General features: G+C 38.5%; 2 protein-coding genes across 4 annotated transcripts; one reads left to right on the top strand and one right to left on the bottom strand.

Annotated features, from left to right (window-relative positions):
- The first annotated feature begins 120 nt into the window (after positions 1-120).
- taf1c (TATA-box binding protein associated factor, RNA polymerase I subunit C) lies at positions 121-22,353 on the top strand. Of its 3 annotated transcripts, XM_023287214.3 has the most exons (15): positions 121-543; positions 2,136-2,247; positions 3,773-3,822; positions 4,045-4,140; positions 5,075-5,142; positions 5,213-5,457; positions 7,243-7,371; positions 7,448-7,565; positions 8,682-8,753; positions 8,848-8,983; positions 9,633-9,761; positions 10,297-10,486; positions 10,758-10,895; positions 11,876-13,245; positions 15,848-17,087. In XM_023287214.3, the coding sequence occupies exons 1-15, from the start codon at positions 427-429 to the stop codon at positions 16,100-16,102; spliced, it is 3,225 nt and encodes a 1,074-aa protein (XP_023142982.1). In that variant the 5' UTR covers positions 121-426; the 3' UTR covers positions 16,103-17,087. The 3 variants fall into 3 exon arrangements, with proteins under 3 accessions (XP_023142982.1, XP_054875393.1, XP_054875392.1); XM_055019417.1 differs by lacking the exons at positions 121-543; positions 2,136-2,247; positions 3,773-3,822 and having other exon boundaries at positions 4,071-4,140; positions 5,223-5,457; positions 15,848-22,353; XM_055019418.1 differs by lacking the exons at positions 121-543; positions 2,136-2,247; positions 3,773-3,822; positions 5,075-5,142 and having other exon boundaries at positions 4,046-4,140; positions 15,848-22,353.
- Positions 19,083-26,825, bottom strand: ccng2 (cyclin G2). The gene is made up of 8 exons (XM_023287213.3): positions 26,669-26,825; positions 25,096-25,255; positions 24,869-25,006; positions 24,489-24,739; positions 24,093-24,171; positions 23,887-23,985; positions 22,406-22,605; positions 19,083-20,003 (listed from the first exon to the last, which is right to left on the bottom strand). Exons 2-8 carry the CDS (start codon positions 25,198-25,200, stop codon positions 19,871-19,873), a joined length of 1,005 nt encoding a protein of 334 aa, XP_023142981.1. The 5' UTR covers positions 25,201-25,255; positions 26,669-26,825; the 3' UTR covers positions 19,083-19,870.

The following is a 26,825-nucleotide window of genomic DNA, read 5'->3' as shown; positions in this document are numbered from 1 at the left end:
AGTAAAATACAAAATCTTATCTTACAATACATAGTCTCTTTTAAAAAATAAAATACCAACCGGAAGTTTCGGTTCGCGGTTGTTGTTGTTGTTGTCGCTTCTCATTGAGTCAAACTTGACTCCTCGTTCTTCCGGTCGGGTCTCTGCACGTGTTTCTCGATTCATTCAACATTTCGGAGGATTTAACGCCACTTTTCTTTTCTTTTCGGACCAGTTCTCGTCTCTGTGTGTAAATGAGGTCTATATTAGAGCCGCTGAATGTGTGTCATCGTGTTTAAAGCGGGACAAACGGCTATATTCGTGCATGCTAACTGTCGCAGCTAAAGGGAACAACATGTCCAGACTTGTTCCAGACGGAGGAGAACGTGAACGGAGGGAAACCACGAAACTTGGCAGTATTTTCAATTAATTAACGCCAAAATAAGAATGGATTACAAGTTCCCGGAGCAGCTTTTCCCTTCGTTTTACAACTGCGGGCCGCCGGACCCGGTCCCCAGGTACTGCGCCGGGAGCTGGGGCAGCTATGACCGAGTCAGACTGCAGGTGAGCCGGCTGTGAGCAGGAGGAAGGATCGGTGCTGGAAAAACCATTATTATCCAGTTTATTTACATGTAATCCTGCTATATCCGGGTTATAATGGTCAAATATATAAACCTATATGTTTTACTGTTTCATTTAGCAGAATAATTGTGATTAAAACTGAAATATAGTGATTCCAGGCATAATATTTATAATTATTTCTATTATTTGTGATTTTTAGGCTGTTTCGTTTGGTTTTTGCAAGCTAGACTTTTGTTAACCTGATTTACAGATTAATTTTTTGCGTAAAATTGAAGAAAATCTCGCTTTTGTAGACTTTAGTCTTTAAAGTATGAACTTAATGAGTGAAGTCAATTCATTTTAATGCAAAAACTATTAGATTGCAGGTAAAATAATGTCGCTATATAGAGAGACTGAAATGTTATTTATGCCAGAAAATGTGTGTAACTTTATATCTCTAGTGATATTTTCATGTTCCCTGTAGGGATTGAAACCTAAATTTGTGTTTTTAGTGTTTCCAGGCATAATATTGATAATTATTTGCAATATTATTGTATTATTTCTGATGTTTAGGCTGTTTTTGTTTGTTTTGTTTTTTTTTGCAAATTAGACTTTGGTTAACCTGATTTATAGATGAGTTCTTGACCCATAATGAAAAAAGTCTCCCATTTGCAGTCTGCAATCTTTAAAATATGACCATAATCAGTGAAATCAAGTCGTTTTAATGCAAAAACTACTGGATTGCAGGTAAAATAATGCAGATATATACAGACAAAAATGCTGTTTATGCAAGAAAATGTGTTTAACTTTATGTCACTAGTGATATTTTAATGTTTCCTGTAGTAGAAAAATTGTGATTGCAATGGAAATTTGTATTTTTATCGTGTTTCCAGGCATAGTATTTATAATTATTGGCAATTATTTCTGATGTTTAGGCTGTTTTTGTTTATTTTTTGCAAATTAGACTGTGATTAACATGATTTACAGTTTAATTATTTGCATAAAGTTCAAGGAAATATCACTTTTGCTGGCTTTAATCTTATCTTTAAAATATGGACATAATGAGTGAAACCAAGTCATTTTAATGCAAAAACTACTGGATTGGTGGACACAGCAAGTAAAATAATGCAAATATATAGAGACAAAAATGCTGTTTATGCAAGAAAATGTGTGTAACTTTATGTCTTCAGTGATTTTTCATTATTTCCTGTAGGAGAATAATTGTGACTAAACTGAAATTTGCATTTTTATAGTGTTTCAAGGCATAATATTTATAATTATGGGTCATTATTTTTGATGTTTAGGTTGTTTTTGTTGGATTTTGCCAACTAGACTGTGATTAACATGATTTATAGATTGATTTATTTTAACTTAAATTTAAAGAAAATCTCGCTTTTGTTGTCTATAATCTATAAAATGTGACCCTAAAGGGTGAAATCAAGTAATTTTAATGCAAAAACTGCTGGATTGGTGGTAATTTAGGACATAGCAGGTAAAAGAATGCAGATATATAGAGACTGAAATGTTATTTATGCAGGGAATGTATCTAACTAACGAGTAAATGCAGTTTTTCTTGACATTTCTTGTATTTTCAGGCCGGTTCTGTTCCAAACTCCAGCTGGACGTTTACAGCCAGACATCAGCCCAGAGGGGAGTCGTGGCGTCACGTCGAGTCGGTGCCGGTTCCACTTCTGTCGCCAAGAAACGGTGAATTTCTCACTTCATTTTTGTCCAAAACAGCAAAAATTTTACAAAGATTTTCCTCCCGTTAAGATCTAGAAAACTGAAGCAGGTCTGAGACTCAGATGAAGTAATTTTAGATAAAAATACTAGACTACAGTTGGGTTTTTCTTAGTTTCAGCTGATTTTTTATTTTTTTTCACTGTTTCTGATGTCAAATACAACATATTAAAGGTCCAATTTGTATACATTTTTATTGTGTAAAAATAATAATCACTTCTGGCGTTCATCAAGCTCCTCAACATCTAGCAGTGCATCTCAAATTATATGGTTTTTTTTTAATTTAATGTTTTTAATATAAGAAAGTACAGATTTTATTATATTCTAGACTCATTACATGTAATAAACTAAAATATTAATATTAAAATTGTTGTTTTTGGATGTTTTTGACTCACAGTTCATCAAACTCAGATATCCAATATTTAAAATTATTAGAATATTTCATTTTGAGTTTGAGTAAATTTTCTTGTCATTTTTAAAACAAAAAGAAGGCCTGAAATATTTTACTTATATATAAGATGTTTACTTTATTAAATAATTGATTAAAAATATTAAACAATGTTCTAAATCTTTGAATTAAATCTTAAATAGTTTAGTAAATGTTTTTATGATCTTCTAATTATTTGAGATGCACTTGTCGCTCCTACTCAGTCAGAATTCAACCCAGCTGCCATTTAACACCTAAATAACAAATATTTATTGGTTTTTAGGGGGAAAAAATGCACATTTTTCTCACTGCAAGTAGAATTTGTACAAAAAATGGTGAAATTCACCATATTTGGAGTATTTTGAGCTGAAAAACTGAAAAAGATTATGTGGGAACATGAGAAACTTCGATTAAATTTATGAAAGATGGAACAATATATGAGCTTTAACAGTCAAAACCTTTGAATATGTTTATATATATGTTTTAAAATCAGTCCAGAATACTCAGTAGTGCTCTCTGTCGGTTCTAAATGCAGTTTTTTACTCTGAAATACTTTAATTTCTAAAAGAATTTCAGTGTTCCTAAAGCTGGAGAACTATTAAAGAGAAGTAAACTGTATTTTTTTCTGATTAAATGCGTCTTTCCATCTGTTTTTTTTTTCATATTTGTTTTGTAAAATCACAGTATTATGATTGTTTATTATTATTCTGCCTAAACATGAGAAATAACACTATAGTATTGCCTATAATGCAGCTTTGAGACTAATATTTCCTTTAATTTTCAACTAATTTGTTGGCTATTTTCTGGATTAATAAATTATTATAAATGGTGAAAAATGTCTTTTTTTCTTCTGCAACCCTTAAATATTGATTTTTATTGTCAACAAAGAGGAAAAAAACAGTAAATATTCACGTTTAAGAAGCTGGAATCAGAGAACTTAGACTTTTTTCTTAAAAAAATACTCGAAACAATTAATCTATCATGAAAAAGTTGACGATTGATTATTTGTTTATTGCTGTTTTAATTCTTCCTGCATTAAATTGTGTTTTAAATCATCTTTTCCAGCGTTCGTTTGGCCTCTAAAGCCTCCAGATCCGGACGACTTCACAAAACACGTGAGTAAAAACAATTAAAAAAAAACAAAAAAATCAGAGACTCAGTTTACTTTTTATTGGTTCTTGCAGTTTATTTGCTGAATTTTTAAAAATTTTTTGCAACTGCACTTCAATCAAACCATTGATTTTCTCACCAGGATGCTGCAGATCATTCATCTGGTCAGTTTTACTCTGATTAAATCGTTTTAACGTCAACATTTCAACCACTCTGCTCATATTCAGATGGAGAACTTCTACTTGGATCACTGCCTCGACGCCTTCGGCTGCATGACTGAACTCCTGGGACAGAATTTTGACTTCAGTGGAAACAGGGAGTCGGTGAGTTTCAGCTTTTATTTATTTGCTGTGGACGTAAATTAAACATAGATTTAGATTTTAAGCAGTAAATCTGATTTTCAAAGATCATCTCTGTTCTATGAAACGATCAATGTGTTGAGTCTAAAATCAGGTTTTAGTGGCATGAAGGTGGTTCTCTTTTGATTTGGTCAGATCTCCATGGTAACTGATGCTTTGGAGCCAGATCTCCATGTTTTTTTTTTTTGTTTTTTTTTTCTTTTACCCTCTGCTATCCCTACCCAGATCCCAACATGTCCTTTTTCTTTTTTCTTCAAGAAAGGTGCGCACAGCACTGCGCAGCAGCCGGAGCTGTCATTGGCAGGGCAGCTCAAATGAAATTTCGTTGTATATGAAAGTATGCAATGACCAATAAAGATTGATTAACTGATGCTGTGATGCTAGATCTCCATGGTAACTGATGCTGTGGAGCTAGATCTCCATGGTAACTGATGCTGTGGAGCTAGATCTCCATGGTAACTGATGCTTTGGAGCCAGATTTCCATGGTAACTGATGCTTTGGAGCCAGATCTCCATGGTAACTGATGATGTGGAATCGTTAACATATTTTATATAAAATATACAATAATATGAAAGAGAGAATTCTTTACACTGGTTCTTAGTATGTTTTAGGATAGTTTTTATGATTTTACGGACTTTTAAAGCCCTTCATGGCCTCTCCTGGGTAAATATTTAACATTTTTATATTTTAAATGCACCAGTTCACACTTTTGAATTTTATTCCTTCTAACAATGTTTCTACATCTTTTAGCGCTGCTGTTCTTTAAATTCTGAAGATTTTCTGTTTCTAGGGAAAAGTTCCCTATAAATCTAGATTATTTTTAAAATTAAATGTAACTTCTCTGAGCTTTAGGCAGCATTTTTTGGTTTTCATTTCGTTTTTGAATGTTTTTTGCAGCGTTGTCGAAAGGATTCAGTCCGCATGGGGAGGGTGAAGAACTTCCTGAACACGCTCGACTTTCAAGTGTGAGTTAAAGATTTAAAACCAGACATAAAGATGTCGTCTGAGTGGTCTGACGTTTGTTTTATTGGTCAGATGTCAGCAGTCGTATTTCTCGAAGAAGATGAAGCGCTACGCCGTCCTGATGTCGGACGTTCTCCACGAAGTTCCTCCTCAGCTGCTCGGTTCTTTACTGCATGAAGAGCTGACGGATCAGACGGACCGGCTGCTGTTTCCTGAAGCAACCACAGGGGGCACTCTGGCTTTTATCCCATTTAAACACACCGACTCCCAGCATGGCTACCTCCTCTATCCAGGAAACCCGGGACTGGACCGCCTCAGTATCCTGCAGGGGAAAATAACAAGTTTTAAGGCAAACATTCAACTTTTCCTTAATATTCCAGGTCTGAAAAGCACCAAAAGTTCAACTCTGAAGATCTAAAAGTCGAAATTAAGGGATCACCACAAGTCTTCTGTGCTTTAATATTGATCAGCTATCATAATTTCTGCAGTAGTTGTTACAAAGTTTACAAAATTCTGAAAGATTTTGTCATTTTTTTAGCCAAAAATGTTGATTTTCTGATTTTATCGCCCCGCTGTGAGGGTTTGCTGCTCCTATCTGATGGAGATTATACAGATTATTAAAATTATAGTAGATAATATCAACAAGTTAACATTTTTAGTCAAAATATCTGAAAAATGTACACTACAAAACCTCTTTATTCAGAATGAAAATCTAACTTGTGATACTTCTGAGAGCAAAATGTTGCCTAGTATCTTGTTTTGTCTGAAAACATTCAGTCTGCTGAGAAAAAAACTGACAATATTCACATTTAAGAAGCTGCTATGTGAGGATTCAGACTGTTTTTATAAAAAAATTAGTCTTTAATTATCAAAATAGTTGGTAAATAATTGAAAAGTTGATGACTAACCGATCAATCGTTGTAGCTCTTCTTGTATCGTACAGTAAAACCTGTTTACGTCAGAACTTTTTGAGCTTTGAAATGCTTGTAAATCTTTCTATTTTCTGATAATTTCCATATTTGCGTCAGAAATTGACAAAGTTTGATGTTCTCCAATACTGAACTTGACTTTTTTGAATTGTTTCCTGGAAAAAACTACACATCTGAAGAGACCCCTCGCACTTTTAACCTCATATTTTGTTGAGGAACCCATCGATTTACCAAAAAATTACGCTTTTTTGCTTGAAAGACGACTAAAACGATTAATTGGCTTTCAAAATTGTTTTAAAACCATTTTAAGAATCTCAATTAACCAGTTTAAACAATAATCTTTTTAGCTCCTTACACTTTAAAAGTTGCAAATATGTTCTTTCACCCAAAACAAGAAGTCTGAAACATCATCTTAGGCTTTAAGAAACTTATTTAACCTGATACTGTGTGGAGAAAACCATCAGTTAACCAAAAAAAACATATAAATCAATGGAAATAGGTTCTATACTAGAATAACTCACAACTAACACTCAATTTATTGTCATAAATGCTAAAGAAAAGTCTCAAAATTACACATTTTGATCCAAAACTACTAAAACAGCCAACAAAAACATTAATTAAACCATTCTAAGAACCTCGATCAGTCGGTTGTTGAAGAATCTTTTACCTTTGAGAAGTTGCACCTATGATCTTTCAGCCTAAACAAAGATTCTGAAGCATCATTTGAGGCTTAAAGAAACGTATTTAACCTGAGATTTTGTCGAGAAAACTGTCACTTAACCAGGAAAACAACATGTATATCATTGGAAATAGGTTCTGTACTCAAATAACTCATAGCTAACACTCAGTTTACTGTCATAAATGGCAAAGAAAATCCTCAAAATGACAGATTTTGCTCAAAAATCGACTAGCTATAAACATGATGTACTATTTAAACCATTTCAAGAACCTTAGTCGGTCAGCTCATTGATTAATCTTTTCACTTGAGTGGCTGGGCCTCCAAAACAACAAAAATCTCACCTGAAAACAATAATTTTTCAGTGCTTTAGGTACCATCTTTGCACAAAGTGGTCAAAAAGCTATGCTTTTCTTGCCATTTGACAATAATATACATGTATAGCAGATAGGTGTGTTTTTTCCTGCTTTTATTTTTTTTCTTAACGCATACCTCAGCCTTCCACAAGGTGGCGCTGCAGCACCAGCGAGGCGGTTCTTCCTCTGTGGACACCAGCAGGAGCTCGTTCAGCTTCCGGCTCAAAGGATCCATCAGACAGATCAGCTGCAGCTCCCTCTTCACACAGTGTAAGATTACTGGAAATGTTCAGGAGTGAATTAGAGTTTCATCGTACAAATCTAAGGATGTTTTTGTCGTTTCTAGGTTGTGTTGGCGTTCGTTCGGATTACTTTTGTGGAGTTTGGAGGTTCAGTGAAACAAACGAACCTCGTCTGCTGCAGGTTGTTGAAACTGCAAAGGTGTCGACGTGCATCAACGTCAGGTCAGTGATCGTCAAGACAGAAAACTGGGATTTACATAAAACTTTTAGAGCACAAAATATGGATGTTTATTAAGATAACTGTGAGATTTTAACTTCCTTTATCGAGTATTTTCCAAGATACGCGTTTTTTCAAATTCTGCCCGTCGCCCCACTTTCAGCAAGTTTTTTCTCACGTTAATCTGAGTCTGTTTCAACAACATCTGAGGAACTATTCAAGATAAAAACCTGAAATTTTCTCTGTTATTTCTCATCATGTCATTGATTCAGAATCTGTAATATTTAACAAATAGATCAAATATTCTGGGTTTATGGTTATTTTATGTTAACAGTAGCTGAAGTTCAGTTTGTTCCTTCCGACTGTTTAGGATTATTTCCTCTGAGTCTGTATGGATGTTCTATTGAACTCTAATTGTTGCCATGAAAACCATTCATTGCTGTTATTTTCTTGCTTATATTTGTAGAACCATTTTGAAACTCCAAAACTCTGTTCTAATTGGATCAATCTATCTACTAATGTTTCAGTTTTTGTTGTGCAACTTATCTATCCTGCTTAATCAGTTAAAAAAGTTACACAAAAATCACCTTTTTTTCAATTTATGTCAAAGTATTTCCTGTTAAAGTATTCTACATGTTTAGTTTTGTATTATTGTGACCTGCAGCTACATGAGGTTCAGAAAATATCACTACTTGACTTCTGGATTATCAGTTTTGTTTTGTTTTTATTAATTTGAGCTCAAAAATGGAACTTCTCATGACAGCTGCAGTTTTTTTTCCACATTTCAACTCTTCCAAAATCAGAGATTATTTGATCTATTTGTCCAACATTACAGATTCTGAATCAATGACAGGATGTCAAATAATAGTAAATTTAAGGTTTTTATCTTTAATAGTTCCTCAGATATTGTTGTTCACACAGACTCAGATTTAAATGTGAGAAAAAACCTGCTGAAAGTGAGTCTAAATCTAAAATTTCCCAGATGCAACTTCAGATATCCATAGTTTGTGACGAAAATACGATTCAAGCAAATCAGAGATGGTTGAGCAGAATGATGGAATAAACCACACCAAGTTCTGAGAAGCTGTTAACTTAACGTCTTCCCTGGTGTTTGTGTTCAGTCCTCATATTTTAGGTGAAGTTCTGGTGGCCAGTGAAAGCGGAGCCGTGAAGCTGTGGACCGTTGGTAGAGGGTGAGGAAGTCGAGTTGACCGAAGAAAGTTGCAAAGTTCATCCGTTTTAATAAAATGAACCTGGAACTAAAGAGGCTTTGTTGTGACCCATCAGGATGCAGAAGGTTCGGACGGAGGACACCAACCTGTACTTCAACGCCAAGTCGCCATGGAGATGGTGTGAGTTCTCAGCCCACCCGAGGGTGATGCTGTACGCCGACCGGACCGGAGCGGAGCTCACCGACATCAGAGTGAGTCCAGAGGTCGAGGGGGATCTGGAAGTTGTGTGTTTTCTTTATTTAAATGAAGAAGATGGTGCAAATACATGACTCCAACTAAGGATTGTAATGATCCTGACTTGGCGCTAAACTTGGAAAATGATCCACAAGCTGCACCTTTGTTCTTTCACCCAAAACGACAAATCTGAAGCAGCATCTCATACTTCAAGAAACTTGTTTAACCTGATATTTTGTAGAGAAAACCATCAATTAACCAAAAAAAAGATCAAAATCTTTGGAAATAGGTTCTTTACTCAAATAACTCATAACCAACCCTCAGTTTACTGTCATAAATGGCAAAGAAAATCACTTAAATGACACATTTTAAGAACCTCAGATACCCAATTTAAATAAGAATCATTTCGGTTCTTTACGCTTTAAAAGTTGCGTCTATGTTCTTTCTCTTAAAACAATGAATCTGGAGCAACTTCTGAGGCTTTACGGAACTTATTTAAACTCTAAACTTGCAAAACGAGCCACACTGGGTCATTTTTCAGTGTTCAAAGCCAGTTTCCGTGTCTCTATTTAGAGACTAATTTCCTGTTTCCTCCTTCTTGTCTTTGTTCTTACACCTTTCTGTCAAATCCTTTCTTTCTTTCTTCTACCTGTTCCTTCCCTCCAGGTGAATCCAGTCTCCGGTCACACTCTGTTTCGAATCAGCAGCGCTTCTGAGTGTCGAAGTGGAGAAAGACTCGTTTTATCCAAATATCTGGGAGACGCTCACAGTTTCCATCATCTGATAACCACACAGGTATGATATCGTTATTATTATTATTATTATTATTATTATTATTATTATTATTATTATTATTATTATTATTATTATTATTATTATTATTATTATTAATAATAATAATAATAATAATAATAATAATAATAATAATAATAATAATAATCACTGACAGACATAAATCTTCTCCACGGTTTGTTCAAACCCACAGAACTTCAGTTTAGAGCAAAAAGTTTGGAGGTAATCCCAAGATTTTCAGACTTTTGGTGAAATACCTGCATTTCACCACTAGATGTCAGGATTCTCACAAGTGCAAGTCCATTATTAACAATGGTATGTCAGGACTTTTTTTAAAGGTATTTGTGCAGTTAAAAATATTGGAATGTTGCTTGAACATTTAACAAACAACATGCAGAAGGTGTTGAGACAAACTGACTAAATATAGGAGACAGAATTAACTCGACTTAAACATGTTTGATTTATTCTGCTAGATATTTAGAGTTTTTGGGTTCTTTTTTAATCAGACTGAACCTCCCTTTCTCTTCTTGTCTGTCAGTACTCGGCCTACATTATGGATGAGCGTTTCCCATGTGTGCCCATGTTGAAATGGGATCATATGATGGAGTCCCCACCCATGTCTTGTCACATCGTTGCTGGTTCCGCCTCCTCTGGATCTGAAGAAAGAACCACTAAGGTTCTCCTGGGGTCTAGTGTCTCACAGGAAATCACAATGCTGCAGTACTCAGGTGGACTCCTGAAGTTTCAGTTTGGATACTTAGATAAACTGCTTTAAGTTTAGATTTAATCTGTAGGGTTAGCCATAAGGAACAATAACTGAAAGGTGACTTCTGTCTAGAATTCTCTTACTTCAACCGATTTACGAAGCCATTAATGTTCCATATCCCAGGTCTAAAAGGACTTTAGTGTTTCGTCACTTCAGTGTTTCAGGATGTTTGTCTACTAGTAACATGAAGAACATTCTGGGATCTCACTAAAACTTACTGTTCTTGTATTCAGGAGGCAGAGCTGAAGCTTGTTCCAGTCGAGGTCATCCTCAGGCTCTGCTCAGACCCACAGAAAGTCTGAAACATCTTCCGGCTCAGATCCCTCATCGCCTGAAAACAGCAACCGACAGACTGTCCTCACCTGCCACAGGTAAGGACGAATGAAGGAACAGACTGTGTGTTAGTGTTTGGTCCTGCAACCGTTAGATGAGAGGTGTCGTGATATACCAGTTGTGGTATTTCTGCCTCACATAAATTAAAAAATGCTACTTCTTTTTCCAGCTGCTCAGGATGCAACGTGTTTCTGGTCAGTTTCACCTCAAAATCTGGTTTACTGCTCTGCAAAGTCAGTGGAACAAACTGCACAGCTACCAAATATTAAAATGCAATTCTGTCTCCAGACTCCGTGCAAGATCTGGTCAGTAAAGAATTGAAATCAAATTCTGTTCTGTACTCTTTAGTCAGTGGTTAATTAACTATATAATAGAAGTAACTACAGCGGGTTAGTTGATGAACTGAAAGATACAGGGAAACAACTCTAATATCCAGGCATTTTTCTACTAACTTTAACTGATTTTTCGCCTCTTGGGGGCAGCAGATGCAAGTTCTGTTCCCAGTACTGATGTGATTTGTCAGCAAAAAGCACTTAAAGAGCAACATTATTATTAATTTGGGCTCATGTCTGTCCAATATTTCCTCTCTTTTAACTCTGATATTGGTCTTGACCAACATCTGACAGAAATATGTAGTTCTTTAGCTGCGACATGTTCCTCTATGTTCACCAGCTTGGCTCTACATTGGTTTTTAGAGCTCCTTTGCTGAGAATGGTGACTTGCTGTACCTGAAACTCGGTTGTGAGGCCAGCAAGAATGAAGCAGAACAGAAAATGTACCAACGGAACAGATAAACAATGAGATGAAACCTAGTGTAAAGTTTCTTTGTTCGTCAGGTTTTACTTTAATTTAGTTTTTCAAAGCTCAACAACACTTTAATTTAAGTTCTCTGGAAAGTAATAAATATGTTGGTTTTTAGAGCTGTAGCAGCACAAATGTACACAGGAGAAATTGGGGAATTCAGATACCAACTACCAAGATCCAGCATCTAACATCCAACTTTTTAATTTATCGTCAGGTCTGACTTGTATCCAGAAGAAATCAGGTGACGACGAGTGTCTGTGCGTCCTCCAGCTGACAGTGGCAGGAGATATTTTCTATCAGATCCTGGAGCCCAAGCAGCCAGACGCTGACACATCTAAACCTCCAGCAGCAGAAGATGAACATCTGCATCAACCAGCAGCCAAAGAACCTCCACAACCGGCTTCTTCAGAGAGAACAGCAGAGCAGCTTCCTCCAGAGCCGGTTATATCAGAAACGTCCAGCGATGAGGATGAAGTCGGTCCAACTCAGAATGTGACCTCGCAGAGGGTTGTACCTGAAACACCAGAAAGAAACCCAACGCTGAGCATGGACTCTGAGGATTCAGAGTTTGAGTCCAAAAGTCGATACCTGAAACTTCTGGCTCTGCAGGTTGTCGTCAACGATGATCCAGAACTTGACCGAGGGAATGATTTGGACGCGACTGTGAAAGAAAGCAGGAATGTGGCTGAAGATGAAGCTGAAGATGCCGAGGAACCGAATGTGGAGGAAACTGTAAACGTCTTGAGTCGCACTGTTCCCTCACCAGTAAAACTCAGCAGCACCACTCTGGTTACGTGGAAACACTGGCTTCAGAAACTGAGGCACATTAGCATTGGCAAGAAGAAACACTCAGACAGCTCGCCGTACTTCAAAATCCAAACTGAAGGTTTGCTACAGCTGTCTGGCAAAGGTACTTCAGAGAAGGAACATCTGCGAAGCTTGAGGCGAGATCTAAAGTTGTGCATGTCCAGACGTTCACTGCTGGTCCACAGCGGCGCTTCAGCCCCCTTCAGAGCTCCAGATGTGGTTCCTCTACCCAACCAGGTGGACACCGAGGCCTGGACAGATCGGCTCAACCAGCGGCTGACGACGTCCTGGCAGGGTGAGGAGGCGTGGCGGTCGTGGTGGAAGGAGGAGCTGGGGATGAACAGGGAGGAGAAGATGCATGCTCTGAGGAGGAAGAGGAGGAGGCAGAAGGAGGCGAAAAGAGCCGCCGGCGATGGATTGAAGCTGACCGGGAGCTTCACCTCTTCTGTAAGCTACCAGTCTGGGCTGGACGACTTCTCCGATCTGTCAGGCTGGTCTTCGGCTACGAGCCAGAGCGCCTGGTCAGACTGGGAGGGTCGACAGGTGTTGTCCCAGGGGGAAGATGTTTTGGAGTACACAACACCTTCCACCGTTCAAAATGACACTCCATCTCCCACCCCAACAGCCACACCTCAAAGACCTAAAGATGGACGAGGTGACCGGCAAACTCCCAGCAGACCCAGTAACTTCTCTGTGTCCCAGACACAAACCAAAACCAGTCAGAGGAAGAATAAACGCTCAGCAGACGAATACCTCAGCTCTCTGTTTGCACCGCAGGTATGTACAAGGTTTAGGTTTTATTTATAGACCGCCAGTTCACAAGAAAAGTCACCTCAGGGCACGATTCCATCAGAGTAGCGCTTTACTTATTAATGGCTTGTAGAGTTAGTGACATCCAATGGAAGCATCTGCATGTATGGAGAGGAGCTCAGTGCATCATGGGAAGTTCCTCTGCAGTCTGGGCCTATAAAAAGATAACTAAGAGATGGTTCAGGGTCACATGAGCAGCTCTGACTATAAGCTTTATCAAAAAGGAGAGTTTAATCTTAAAGTGTTAAATGTGGGAGCTGATTCCACAACAATGAAGCTTAATTCTACTTCTGGAAACTCTAGAAACCACAAGTAAACCTGCAGTCTGAGAGCAAAGGGCGCTGTCAGGATGATATGATACAATAAGGTCTTTAAGATAAGAGGGAACTTGGTTATTAAGAGTTTTATATGTTAGAAGCAGGATTTTAAAGTCTATCCTGGATTGTACAGGGAGTCAATAAAAGGAATTTTAGTTTCTGATTCTTTTGTTCAGACATTAGGTGAATAGATAGATGTTATTTACCTTGCTTGACAGTTTCGGCGAACACTCTCGCCTTCCTCAGAAGCGTCTCATTGACAGCGTGACATGTCAGCTGGCAGATTTTGACAGCCAGCATTTGCGGCACGCCCAGTAGAGTCGGCTGGGGTTGCGGCATGCTTGGTGGGATGGTCGGGTCCGTTGGGCTCACCACGACATGCCATTACGGCGTGGGCATGGTTGGCCCGGCACATCTGGCGACTCTACTGGGCGTGCCGCAAATGCCAGCTGTCAAAAATCTGCCGGCTGACACGTCACGTTGTCAGTGAGACGCTTCTGAGGAAGGCGAGAGTATTCGCCGAAACTGTCAAGCAAGGTAAATAATATCTATCCATTCACCTAATGTCTGAACAAAAGAATCAGAAACTAAAGTATCAACAAGAAGACATGATGAACGTTTTTGAGTCAATAAAAGGAAGCTTAATGGGATAAATATGAGGTCTGGCTGCAGAGTTTTGTATCAGCTGGAGGTTTGTAGAGAATTACTGAGACATCCTGATAAGGAGTTACAATAGTCCAGTTTAGAAGTTACAAATGCATGAACTAAGTTTTCTGTGTCGCTCTGAGACAAGACATTCCTGATTTAGACGATATCTCATAGGTGAAAGACAGCTGTCCTGCTTTATGTGTGAGTTAAAGGACATATCGTGGTTAAAAATAACTCCAAGGTTCCTCACAGTGGAACTGGAAGCCAAGGCAATGCCATTCAGAGAAACTATCTGGGGAGGCGGTGTGTTTCTGGGGTGTTTATGGCCAAATATGTTTAGTTTTGTCTGAATTTAGACGAAGAACATTACAAGTAATAAATCTCCTTCAGACATGTTGGAGTTTGTCTAACTGATTGGTTTCATTTGGCTTTATAGATAAATATAACTGAGTGTCATCTGCATAGCAACTGAAGTTTATGTAGCGTTTTCAATACAGAACCCTGTGGAACTCCATACCTAACTCTTACACGAACAAATTGGAATCTATCTGATACAAATAATTTAAATCAGTTTAATGTGGTTCCTTTAATCCCAATGATATGTTCCAGTCTTAGTAATAAGATGTTCAAACAAGTCCATTGTCTGAGGCTAAAACAAGTTCATTGGAGACTGTAACCAGTGCTGCTTTTGTGCTATGATGGATTCTAAATCCTTACTGAAACGCTCTAAACAAGCCATTTCTTTGTACCCAGTCAAATAACTGATTTACAACAGGTTTTTCAATGATTTTAGAAATAAAGGGGAGATTGGATGATGGTCGGCTAAAACACCTGGATTAGGAGTAGGATTTTGAAGCAGTGGTTTGATTATAATAAGCTTACAAACCTGTCAATAAAGATAGCAGTGTGTGTTCAGTAATTTGTCTGATTGGTCCTCAACTAACTTTTATGCGAGGAGAAGGATTTTAAATTCTATCCTGGATTTTACAGGAAGTCACTGAACCATGAGAAGAACTGAGCGGCTTTAAAGAGGACATATTGTGCTTTTTGTGGTTTTCTGTCATTTTTTATTCAGCTCTGGTATCATTAGTGGATGCAACTGTACATTTTCACAGGCAACCTTATCAATCAATAGTTGATTGATCAGTGACACAAATGGAAGTCAATGGACATAATTCTGTGTCCTGATATTGCTGTTTTAAACCTGCATTCAGCTCGCCTCAGACTAAAAGCTCTGGCATTAAGCATCACAGAAGTCTTTGTCATGGTGCCCTTTACTAGCTAAACTCCCACAATGCTCTCTGCTTCCCAGAGCTTAGTCCAATATTTAAAGATAATTCAGTCTCATTACCAGATTTTTCTTTTTTAGCATGGATCTCATCGTTTCTGTCCACGTACACACTATTTTTGTTTTAACAAATTTTTCTTATGAAGGCAGAGTACCTTAGGTCCTCAGAGGCACCACAGTGAAATCAATCGAAATTATTCTTTGCAACATTTTGACAAAATTGTGCACCTCAGGCCACAAAAAACTCCAAAAAAGTCTTTTCTAAACACAGCTATTTCTCACATTTCTACTCACGATGTCTGTCTGATGTTTCCAGGACGACCCATCACAACATGGCTGTTACTACCTGGATGAAGAAAGCACCATGAACCCTCCACCCGTCGCCTCCACCTCCTCTCAGCTCCGAAGCTCCCAGTCGGTCCCAGTGGGGAGCTACCGGGCGGATCTATCCCAGGATTCCTTCTTCGCCTCGGGTTCCTCTCAGTCCCAGTTCCTCTCCCAGAGCTCTCAGGATCGATGGGGGTCTCAAGCATCGCAGCCCAAGAAGAAGAAGTCTCGAATGGGATTTTGATCGGTTTAATTGGTGGAATTGTGTTGTTTTTTTTGGTTTGTGGATTTGTAATACGGATCTGTATCGTGAACTGGATCTAATCGAGGAGGATCGTCAGGCTGAGGAAAGTTACCGGCACACTGGTTTGGTAGGACCGAATGTAATTTATTATTTATGTCTTGTGGTTGTGGTTTCTGTTTAGTTTGGTGATATTTTTTATGTAAGTCATTAGGCATCACAGTGGCAGCTGGCTGGTTGCTATTTCAGTCATTTCACTTTCATTTCACACCAACGCCGAGCCTTGAAGACGATTTACCACAGCTGATTCAGTGAAATGATTTATGGGTGATCTTTCTGGGACAAAATCCAAAAAGAACTGAGGGATTTTAAAGAGGACATATCAAGCTCTTTGTGACTTTATGTCATCTCTGGACTGCTATGATGTCATTATTAGTCGAATAACTGGATATTCTTATTGGGATTGCAAATTTGGAACAATTCTTTTTCGATTAATCGAAATGAACATAGTGGAGATCATTCCATGTCTTACTATCACTGTTTAAAACATTTATTCAGCTCGCCTTAAACAGAGAGACATTACTCGTCACAGAAGTCCTTATCATGGTGCCCTTTTCTAGCTAAAAACCCATAATGCTCTCTGCCAGTAGTCCGAGTGACGCCTCATCGGGTCACTACGGTGTTAAACGGTAAGAGGAACCAGATATTACAGCTAATGTACCGTCCTTCCCTTTAAATGCATGTCCTTTGTCTTCTGCCTTATTCGTTAATTTAGTTAAAAAAAACAACTAAATCATCGTCAGCATTTAATTGACAATCATTAACGTTGCTAGTTAGCAAAGTTCACAGCCTTTGCCGCTAATGTTTTAGGATAATTCTGTTCAGTTTCCAACAGGTTTGTGCCTTTTATTAACTGGGATCTCGCACTTTTTGGGCCCGTATACGCTTTGAAAAAATAAATATGTATTTCCCACCAATACTACTTTTATATTCAGCAGTAAGTTTGCTTCTTGCTTCTGTAAATACAATGAGGAAGTTGTGAGAGGGGAAAATCCGGTTCTCAGACAAAAGAGTTGGCATTTTTATAAAGAAAAGAACACAGTTTATTTAGAATTAAGTCGCAGTTTCCTAAGAAATTAAGTCTTAATGAAAGCAGAGAGTTTGTGCAAGACATAGCAACAATATTTCGAATTAAATCGGAATTTTTGGGGTAAAATGAATATTTTAGGAATGAAGTTGTTCATTTCTGGTTGCAGTAGACGGATGGAAGCAGTTTGTTGGTTTTTATATGAAGGTTCTGGAACTAAACTGGCCAAACAACCTGAAGAGTCGATTCTAACTTGACGAGTTAGAAGTTGGAGCTTTTATTGTGTGCAGACGGTGATTTATAAAGTGGTCTAGCAGCTTCACAAGTCTGATAAGATGGTGTCAGATTAGGTGATTGGAGTCATAAAGTCTTAGCAGAGAGACTTTTGCAAACGTTTGTAATCGAGAACGTGGCGAAGACCAACCACCAGAACGTAAAAGAACAACCTCAAAGTTCCTCAAGAGAGACTGACAAAACACCTGTGGACTTGTCCTTTTTTTACCACTTCCTGTATTTAAACTCTGGCTTCACTGTGGTGTTTGTCAGGTGTCAGTTGTAGTTAAGTGTGGAACCTTATACGGGACAAAATGGTGGATTGTCGTACCTTCATGCTCAGGTTTCAGCCCCAACACACCACTAAAACAGGTTTACGGTGAGTTTAATAGAATGCAAAATCTAGTTTCTTGACTTTATCTGATGCTGTTTTTAACGTAGCAGCAGTAGAAGCAGCTACAAGACTTCTTCCATTAAATAAGTCTTGCAGTCCTTTAAAGAAATAGAACAACCATGAAGGAGAGAGAACTCAGAAATGTGCAGAATAACAGATTTATTGCCAGACATTATCAAAAAAAATTAAATCCTATGCTCAATATTCATCCTCGTACCCTCAGGTGTTACCAACACTGGAAAAAATAGCTGCTATTTTCACTTTTACATCCTCTACTACTCTGCTCATCAGCTGTAGAAAGATGTTTCACTATGCTGAATGTATCTCCAACAACTAGCTGCCCTGTTCACTGTTTATGAGCCATGCCACATTCATGGAAACACTGCCTGCAGTTCAACCGAAAACACAATTCTTTTTTGTCTCGACTGTTGGAAACAGAAAAATTTGTTAAAATATGACAAATTTACGCTAATATTTGGGTTCTTTTGGAAAGAAACTTCACGTACGACTTATTCGTGGACCTTCGTAAGGTTGAAAATCTGGCAGTTCTGATCTGTTTTTACAGTTGGTTTTTTTTTTTTTGCTTGGATAAAATATGTAATTTTTGCCTTTTTTGGATAAAGAAAACCTGCCTTTCAAACTCACCATATTTTGAAGTTTCAGAGGCAAAGTGAATTATTTGATCAATTGAAATGCTAATGCTAACATGCTAATATACACAAGAGTAAAGATTACATTTTGTTTAATCTATGATAAACTTAAAAGTTCATCACGTATTATTCTAACGTATATTTTGACATATGTCTCAATTTTTGGTGTAAAGAAATTGTGTCATTGGTAGAATCTATTATTTTTGCCAATTTCTTTTAAGTGACACACAAACCAATATCATGGCAACTAACGACTTTAGAAATGTGATAATATTCATAAAATATATCAATAACAGCAAGGAGTTCTTCACAAAATAACAGCATGTAGCGGAAATTCAGCAAGTTTTTTTTTTTTCTGTTTGAAGCATCATGAGATCCTTTGAGTCAGTCAAACTGGCTGAAAAATTATTCAAAAAGTTCATATTTTACTTGTATTATGACTTCAACTTTGGAATAAAAGCCAAAGTTAAATCTTAAACTCTCAGTGGCTGCTTCATGTGCAGTTAATGTCAGAAAATGGATCCCAGCAGCTGATTGTTGTTTTCAGACACAAAGAGAGAAAACCAGCAGACAATAGACTTAAAAATAAGATTTTTTATAAGATTTTCTTTTTTCATTACAGGTGACAAAAAAGAATAAATAACTCGATATCTACAAAGAACTATTCACATTTTTTTGTACATCATTTACAGTTTTACATGTTTTTATATGAACATTTTTATACATTTTTGACATTTTTTCGACTTTTTCGACACTCGGTCAGCATTATTAGGTCGACATTCTTTCATAACACCACAGACTTTTTTTTAAGCTACATCCTAAAATTGGCAACTTTAATATTTAAATTGGCTTCATACGTACACATACGTCCACGAACACGCACTCGTAAATGTTTCTCAACACTCGAGAACCTCCAGTTCCACCAGTTAACACTTGAAGTTAGATTAAAAAATAAAAGTGTGCAAATTAAATAAACTCCTCCTCCTCCACGATAACAACAGTCTTAGATTAATAACAGTCAGAAACATTCTATTAAATAAACACCACGTTTAGGCGACCATCTTCTGGTCTCGTTTGACATCTGAGCACCGAGTTTGTTGGTTTTTCCAACGTCCGTTAGCTCGAGACCAAAATGTGATCACTTTTTTTTTTTTTTCAAATAATCCTGGAATGTGACGTCTCAACATGCACCAAAAAACACGTCTAAACAAACTAAATCTAGCAAAGAAAGATCTACCAGGAGGAGTCGGGATCACTCAGCTGCCGGTTGTTGTCATCATTGTGCAATTCTCCGCCAGCACTGGAGCTTATTAGGTAATAAATTAGAGACGGCAGGTGTGGGGAGGCGGGCGGAGGCGGCCAAGGCTTCAGGTGTGGAGGTACTGGCGGTGTTTTTGGCGACGGAGGTGAAGGGGGAAGAAGGGGCCTTCGGCATCGCTGCCCAGAGAGCTGCTGAGAGACTCTTCACCTGAACTCATCGCGTCCTCGCAGGAATCCTCGCTGTAGAAAAACACAGGAAGTGCTATCAGTAAATAACAGTAAATAATTTTGTATTATTGTGACCTGCAGCTACATGTGGTTCAGAAAATGTCACTAGTTGACTTCTGGATTATTTATTTTTTTTATTTGAGCTCAAAAATGGAACCCCCCCATAATCAGAGGTTTTTTAGTCTAAAAACTAACGTACTGGTAGATAGTGTGCTCTAAGGCTCTCCAAATATGACTAAGAAAGTTTTAGTTTTTTTAACACGCGAATATTTCCATAGTTTATAATAAAAAGTTGAGTTAAATTCAGAGTTGGTGCAGCAGAAGGTGGTGACTGGAGATGATGTAACTCAGGTGTGTTTGGTGTTCAGATAGAGTGAATATGTCAGTCAGGTGTGTTCAGGTGTGAAGGAGTGACGTAGTTTCAGGTCCAGTCTGCTCTGACTCACTGGGTGGAGCTTTCAGACTAACATTGATTACTAATGTCTGGCACAATTTTCCTCCTCATGTTCTAATGTTTTCAAAACACCTTCAGTGGAAAAAAACAACCTCTGAGCTTTGACCTTCACGCTGGAAATGACACCTTTTGATGAAGATATGACTTCAGTAAATGGTTGTTTAGATCTACAAAGGTTAGCTTTACAACATCTGCACAGCTGATGTCCATATTTGACTGTTTTTTGTTCAGTTCCAAATCATTTCTTACTCTATTTAACTGGGGCACCATCACTACATCCTGCAATTTTAAAAGGCAAATCTGAAGATTTAAGTTTGTCTCATGTTTAAAGAAGTGATATTAAAGTATGAATAAAGAACTAAGAATTACTAGTAGAAATAAGCAATATTTTGCCTTTTAAAGATCAGACATTTCATGAATTTAGCATTTTGTTTTGTCAGATTGAGATAAAAGAGGACAAAAAGTCATTTATCTCGCAAATACTGATCATGAATCAACAAAAAAAATGCAATTTATGTCACACTTTGGTTATAATTTCTCACATTTAAAGATGCAACGTGAATAAAACTATAGATTAATGGTTAAAAGACTCATTGATTTGCCCTTTTTCCTGAACTGAACTTAGCGATTCTGTCAAATGAGGACAAAGACGTCACATGATTTAGCAAAAAAAAAAATCTAACTAGAAAGTCAGCAGTTTGGCTTCAGATGTCAGCTGATGAGATGTGTGACGTTAAAATGTGACTTTAATGAGTTCAAATGTGAACTTTAACATTGAAACCGTTTGAAACTTCCAGCTGCTCTCTGGTTAATGATCTGTTTACCAGCTGCACGTTCTGTTCCTCTTTTTTTTTCTTTACATACGTCGACTTACATAAAGCCGAGGCTTCGTCATGGAAACGTCTGTGTCAGTGGGACGTGACCGTCGACTCGCACACATCCCATAATAATCACCGTGGAGATATGAGAGGCCCTGGGTGTGACGTTGTGTTACGACATGTCAGAAACTCGAGTGTTGCTGCACCGCTGGTTGCCTCAGATCAGCCTAGACTTTTAAGATTTCTTTAATCCGTGGCCTAGTTTCTTTTTTAGGAGGTTTTTTTTTGCAGAAAAAGTGCTGAAAACTAAATAAACTTTAGTAGATTTTAAAAAGCTTGAAGTGACTCCAACTGGGGATCATCTTTGAGTGTTACGACACAGTGTTTTTGCAGTGTGTTGCTGTAGAAATATGCAGCGTGTGGTGACACATCAGGTGTGTCTGTTCAGTGTTTTTCCTGCTTTTAAATGGAAACTAATCCAACATTTCAGCATCCAGTTCAGCTATTTATATTGTTTGACGAGTGTTTATTAAAGAACATCAGCTTTTCTCTAAAGTATTAGGACTGTTGTTGATTATTGATGATCAAGAAAGACAGAAAACTGAGATTTTGGAGCTGGTATACAGTAAATGTTATGTTTTACGCTTCTTCATTACTAATTCGGACTAGAACTGAATATGTAGAAATCTGAGTGATTATATTAGGATGTTTACGTGGGATTGACTGAGATTGATCAGTTTGTTGCTGTTATGCTCTTAGTATTTCACAGTTTTATCACTTTTATTGCCCATTAAGGTCCACATCTTGAAGCATTACTTAGTGTCTGTCAAACTGTTTCAGGTTCATCTGTGGCTGCCCTCTAGCTTAGCCATTAGCTTAGAGAACAGCTAATTTCCTGGTTTGTGTTTCTCGTTCAGTTTTTCTCTGCTTGAGACATTTATGAGACCATCTATCCCTACAATTTAACGTGATATTTACTATTTTTATTCTCTATTCTGTTTGGAAGAGTGTTTTTAAAGTGAATGTGTGTTTATTTCTTGTTAAAGTGTGTTCTTGGAGTTGTAACAGTTTTAATATGTTGTTCAGGAGAGTTTTTGGTTCTGATGGTGTTGTTTTTTCTGGGGTGTATGGTGGACTCTCACCTCTCGCTCTCGTCCCAGCAGCTCTCGGGGATGGTGGGCAGCTCGGGGACGCTCCGGTAGCTGTGCAGGTTCTGGGCAGTCCGCCGCGACACGATCCACTGCAGCTTCCTGTGGTTGGGTTTGCTGCACTCGGGGGAGGCGTAGTCCGACAGGCACTGAGCCACCCGGTCGCTCCACAGCAGCAGCTCGCCGTCGGCAATCTGAAACCAAACCACGGAGACGTTGAGTTCAGCCGCTCTGGCTCGACGCCCCGTCGCTGACAGACGTCGTCAGTGTTTAAAACAGTCCGATTACTTAACGGTTTAACAGTGCTGCCAGAACAGAGACACTGTAAACAGAAACCTGGCAGCTTTTCCGGGTTAGGAGGTTAAAAGGAAGGAGGTTAGAAGAGCTTCAGGGAGATTTGTCTTGAAACCCGAGCAGCTGGTCATCCAACACCAGCAACATACCGAGATCTAAAATACTCCTCAACGGAAATACTGTTTATTTGGAAGCTTCTTTAAAAGCAGGTTTTCTGAAAAAAGTGAAGACCTGAAAAAACAACTTTTGTAGTTTGTTTTTAGCCGTTATCAACAAAAATTGCAAATTTAAAAGGCGCATCTGAAGATTTAAGTTAGCCTCATGTTTAAATAAGTGAAATTAATTAAACTACAAATAAGATTGTTATTATTTGGAAGCTTTTTTAAAGTAGGTTTCCTGAAGAAACTGAAGATAAGACCTTAAAAAATTTTTTTTTTTTACTCATCAGAAATGCAGATTGTTTTTTAGCAGGAAACTAATTGCTGACAATTTTCACATGATTTCAGTCACTGATTTTGCAAAAACTGTTCCTGAATCAACAAAAATTACAAATTTGCAAGGCATAGTTGAAGATTTAAATTCATCTTAAGTGAAATAATTATATTACAAATAAAGAAATAAGGATCAACAGTGGTCAGAAGCATTACTTTGCCTTTTAAGGATTAGATGTGTCTGTAAATTAGCATTTCTGTCAGACTATTATTATTATTTGGAAGCTTTTTCAGAGTAGGTTTCCTGAATAAACCCATTTTCCTTCATGTATTTGGAGTTTAGCCGTCACAACACAAGACAGCCTGTTACGTAACGGCAGACATCAACAGAGAAAAAAAAACGGTTTTGGATCAGAGCTTGGCTGAGAATAAACAAATACCCGCCCACTACCGCTGCTATTCATATTTCCATCTCCAACCAATTCAGCGCCGAGTTCACGCCTCCTTCGATTCAGCCAGAAACCGGAATCTCACCTCGCAGCTATGAGCCGGATAATAAAGCCGTCTGTCATTTTAATATCTGTGGAATTTGCAGAGACTTTTGCTTCCAGACAGTTTTAAGGAACCTTTAGAGTCTCATTTCCTCTAAAGTTAATATAATTTGAGCTGCTCTCTTGTGGTTTTTCACAACCACAGGTGTTACCCCCCCCCCCCCCCCCCCCCCCCCCCCCACTGCAGCATTTAACGTACCTTCAGGTGTCTCTGGATGTGATAAGCTATCTCTAGCATGTCCTCCGACTGGATGGCGTCGATCTCCTGCCTCAGGAGGGACAAAGCCAGGATGGACGGCTACAAAAGAAGAGACAGAAAGCTTAAGTTTAACCACAGATTTGGGTGGGACTCATTAACCCATTGAGCTGCAGTAATCCAGACCGACCCCTGCAGTGAATTCCTACCTTCGCTTTAGAGAAGGAGATCCGGCACAGACAGGCTTTGAGTTGAGCTTCCAGCTTCTCCAGACTCAGACTCTCCTTCCTGTTCACACAGAAACACAAACACAGGTTCAGGAAAACAACATTTCTGACAGAATCAACTCCTACAAATCAACAGCCTTTACGAAAACAAGTTAAAGTTTGACTCTTCACTTGTAAAATCGACTTCACTAAACTACTGTTTGTGTTGTCGAGCAGCTGACTTGTTCAAACACAACACTTCAGGGTTATGTAAGTACAAGTCTTATCGGTGAACTTCAGTCAGACGCCCTACATCACTCTATCTGACAAACAAGAGTGGAAAAAGTCCCTGCATGTAGCTAAACTAAAACCGATCGAAGTTAAAACTGGTCCACTCACCTGTCGGTCGAGTGTGAAAGTGCGATCCGGTGGTACAGGTGCAGAAACGTTAAGGCAGTGATGGCTTTGGACTTGAAGTTGAGCTTCTCGGCGACGATCTTCTCCATGCGGCCGAGGTCGGACACCGTGAAGCGGCACTGGCCGATGCGGATGAGCTCGTCGGTGGACGTCAGGTTACACTCGTCCTCCGTCACTCTGGCCGCCATGTCCAGGCAGCTGAGGCTGACGCAGGACAGGTGCTTCGGCTGGATCTGGAGGGAGGCGGCGACAGGTGAGTAAGAAACCGCTCACAGGAGGGCAGAGATGGAAGTTACGTGTCACCAGAAGCTGCTAAAAGCTACAGTGTTCTGTGTCTCCTGTCAGGTGTTAACGTCTCGTACCCTCATCATGGCCAGGAACCTGTCCAGCAGGTTGACAGCCAGGACGAAGGTCTGCGTTCTGTAACCGAAGAAGCTGGTCAGACTCCACAGATCCTCCACTTTGGCATCTCGGCACTTGGCTGAAATCCGGCTGTCGTCCTGGAAAATAAAAATGAAACACACTCGCTGAAGACACCTGCAGTCTGAGGACCTGCAGAACAGCACGAATCTACCTGTGGAGTTCTCACCTGTGTGGTGGATTCGATGAGGCTCAGGCCGGTCTCTTTAGGCTGATAAAAAACCTCCTGCTCGTAATTCACCCTCAGCTCCTTCATCAGCTTGAAGGCGTCCATGTCTCAGTTGGCACTAGAGGAAGGGGTTTCTATTGTTTGATCCACAGTACTGCCACTGCAAGGCAAGAAAAGCCACGTTTAATGTGTGTTTTGTTTGGCATTTTCACTATAGAGCAGCAGAAAAGTACTTTTTGGGGCTTCCCTATTTCACTATAACAACAGAAATCCCCTTAAAATGGTATAAAATACACAGAAATCAGCGAAAAAGCCTCCAGATATTAGGTTAGATGAACTTTTCTTTCATTTTTATCCAAGCAAAAGCATTTATTCTCTGGTTTCGATTCCTGCTATGAAGTGGAAAACACCTAACACATAATCCTGGGAGTGTCTGAGGTGATCCGTGTAGGTTATGGTATGGCACTGGTTGCTCAAATTACTTATTTACTAATATATATAAGTATTATTTAATATATTTTGATAGTTATTGTTGTTTTTAGGTCAAATAATTAAGGGAATATACCTGAAGTTCAACAGAACGGTTCGGAAATAGTGTTTAAAAATAAGAATGTAGTAGAATATGTGTCTATAATGGATGAATTATTGATAATATCTCTATTGTGTTATTCTGGTCTGGCCTGCTCCGGTTCTCGGTCCTACCGGGGGTCAGCTCGGAGCCCAGCCCACTTCCCTCAGCTGGGCTCCGGTGTCAGATTTCCTCCGGTAGACGCCTTCTCTGTCCTCTGACCGACAAAACAACTGCGTTTTTTCCCCCCAAGGTTTTATGTGTTAATAAACGACTAAAAAAACCCATACAAGCACAAAAACGGACGGAATAGTTTTTATTTTTCAGACTGTCCTGTCGGTTGTAGCTTTGGAGGCTAACGGCTGCTAGCTTTAAATCCTCGGAGCGGGGGGAGGGGTCGGTTTTAATCGTTCCTCAGACGTTAAATGTCCAATAAATTACACCGAACGACACGATTAACAACACAAAAACCTCACATTTAGATCATATATCACAATATTGTCGTTTTAAACTGATTGATTCTCCTTTTTTATGGTTTGTCGTAGTGAAAATAATCGAGAGGAAAAAACCGTTTACGGGGAAACCAACAACAACAGAGCAGAAAACAAACCTCTGGACCGACGAGATGTACGTGCAAACTGATTTAAAATACTTTAATTTCAAATTTTAAACCCACAAAAGACAAAAAAAAACGCTCAATTAAACGACACTAAAGGCTCACATAAACCGAAAATACACCTTAGCAGTATTTATAAAGAGTTCAGTCGAGATTTCGGTGAAAAATCTAAACAAAAACACCCAAAATAGACATTTTTGATTAACATTAGCTTCAGTTAAATTACTATTTAAGCTGATTTAACGTCCCATTGTTGACGTTTTACTTAGATTTTTCTGCTCTTCCGTTTTTTTCCGCGTTTTAACAAAAAGACAAATGCAGTTCAGTAAGTAAAAACGCTAAATGTAATATAAGTGTTGTTGTAAATGTATTTTTAAAGGTTTCTTTACCTGTTATTGCAGCTTAAATCCACATATCTGTTGTGTTGAGCTCCGGATTCTCTCTCGTCTTCTCTCGTCTTTTTCTCTTTCTCTCTTTTGTTGATGTCCACAGCAGGTCCGCCCACACTCTACGTCACACGAAATCGACCAATCACGGGCGTGGATT

Source organism: Amphiprion ocellaris, chromosome 17, assembly GCF_022539595.1.
Source record: "Amphiprion ocellaris isolate individual 3 ecotype Okinawa chromosome 17, ASM2253959v1, whole genome shotgun sequence".
Taxonomy (NCBI): Eukaryota; Metazoa; Chordata; class Actinopteri; family Pomacentridae; genus Amphiprion; species Amphiprion ocellaris.
The sequence above is the reverse complement of the archived record's forward strand: the minus strand, read 5'-3'. Positions and strand labels throughout refer to the sequence as shown.

Bases quoted from the DNA above. Each gene is read 5' to 3' on its own strand.
- ccng2 (XM_023287213.3), bottom strand. From the start codon at position 25,200: ATGGACGCCTTCAAGCTGATGAAGGAGCTGAGGGTGAATTACGAGCAG. The intron at 25,007-25,095 runs GTGAGAACTCCA...TTTATTTTCCAG, and splicing joins TCATCGAATCCACCACACAG to GACGACAGCCGGATTTCAGC. The intron at 23,986-24,092 runs GTAGGAATTCAC...CTTCTTTTGTAG, and splicing joins TCTCCTTCTCTAAAGCGAAG to CCGTCCATCCTGGCTTTGTC.
- taf1c (XM_023287214.3), top strand. From the start codon at position 427: ATGGATTACAAGTTCCCGGAGCAGCTTTTCCCTTCGTTTTACAACTGC. The intron at 2,248-3,772 runs GTGAATTTCTCA...CATCTTTTCCAG, and splicing joins ACTTCTGTCGCCAAGAAACG to CGTTCGTTTGGCCTCTAAAG. The intron at 5,458-7,242 runs GTATCCTGCAGG...CGCATACCTCAG, and splicing joins CCCGGGACTGGACCGCCTCA to CCTTCCACAAGGTGGCGCTG.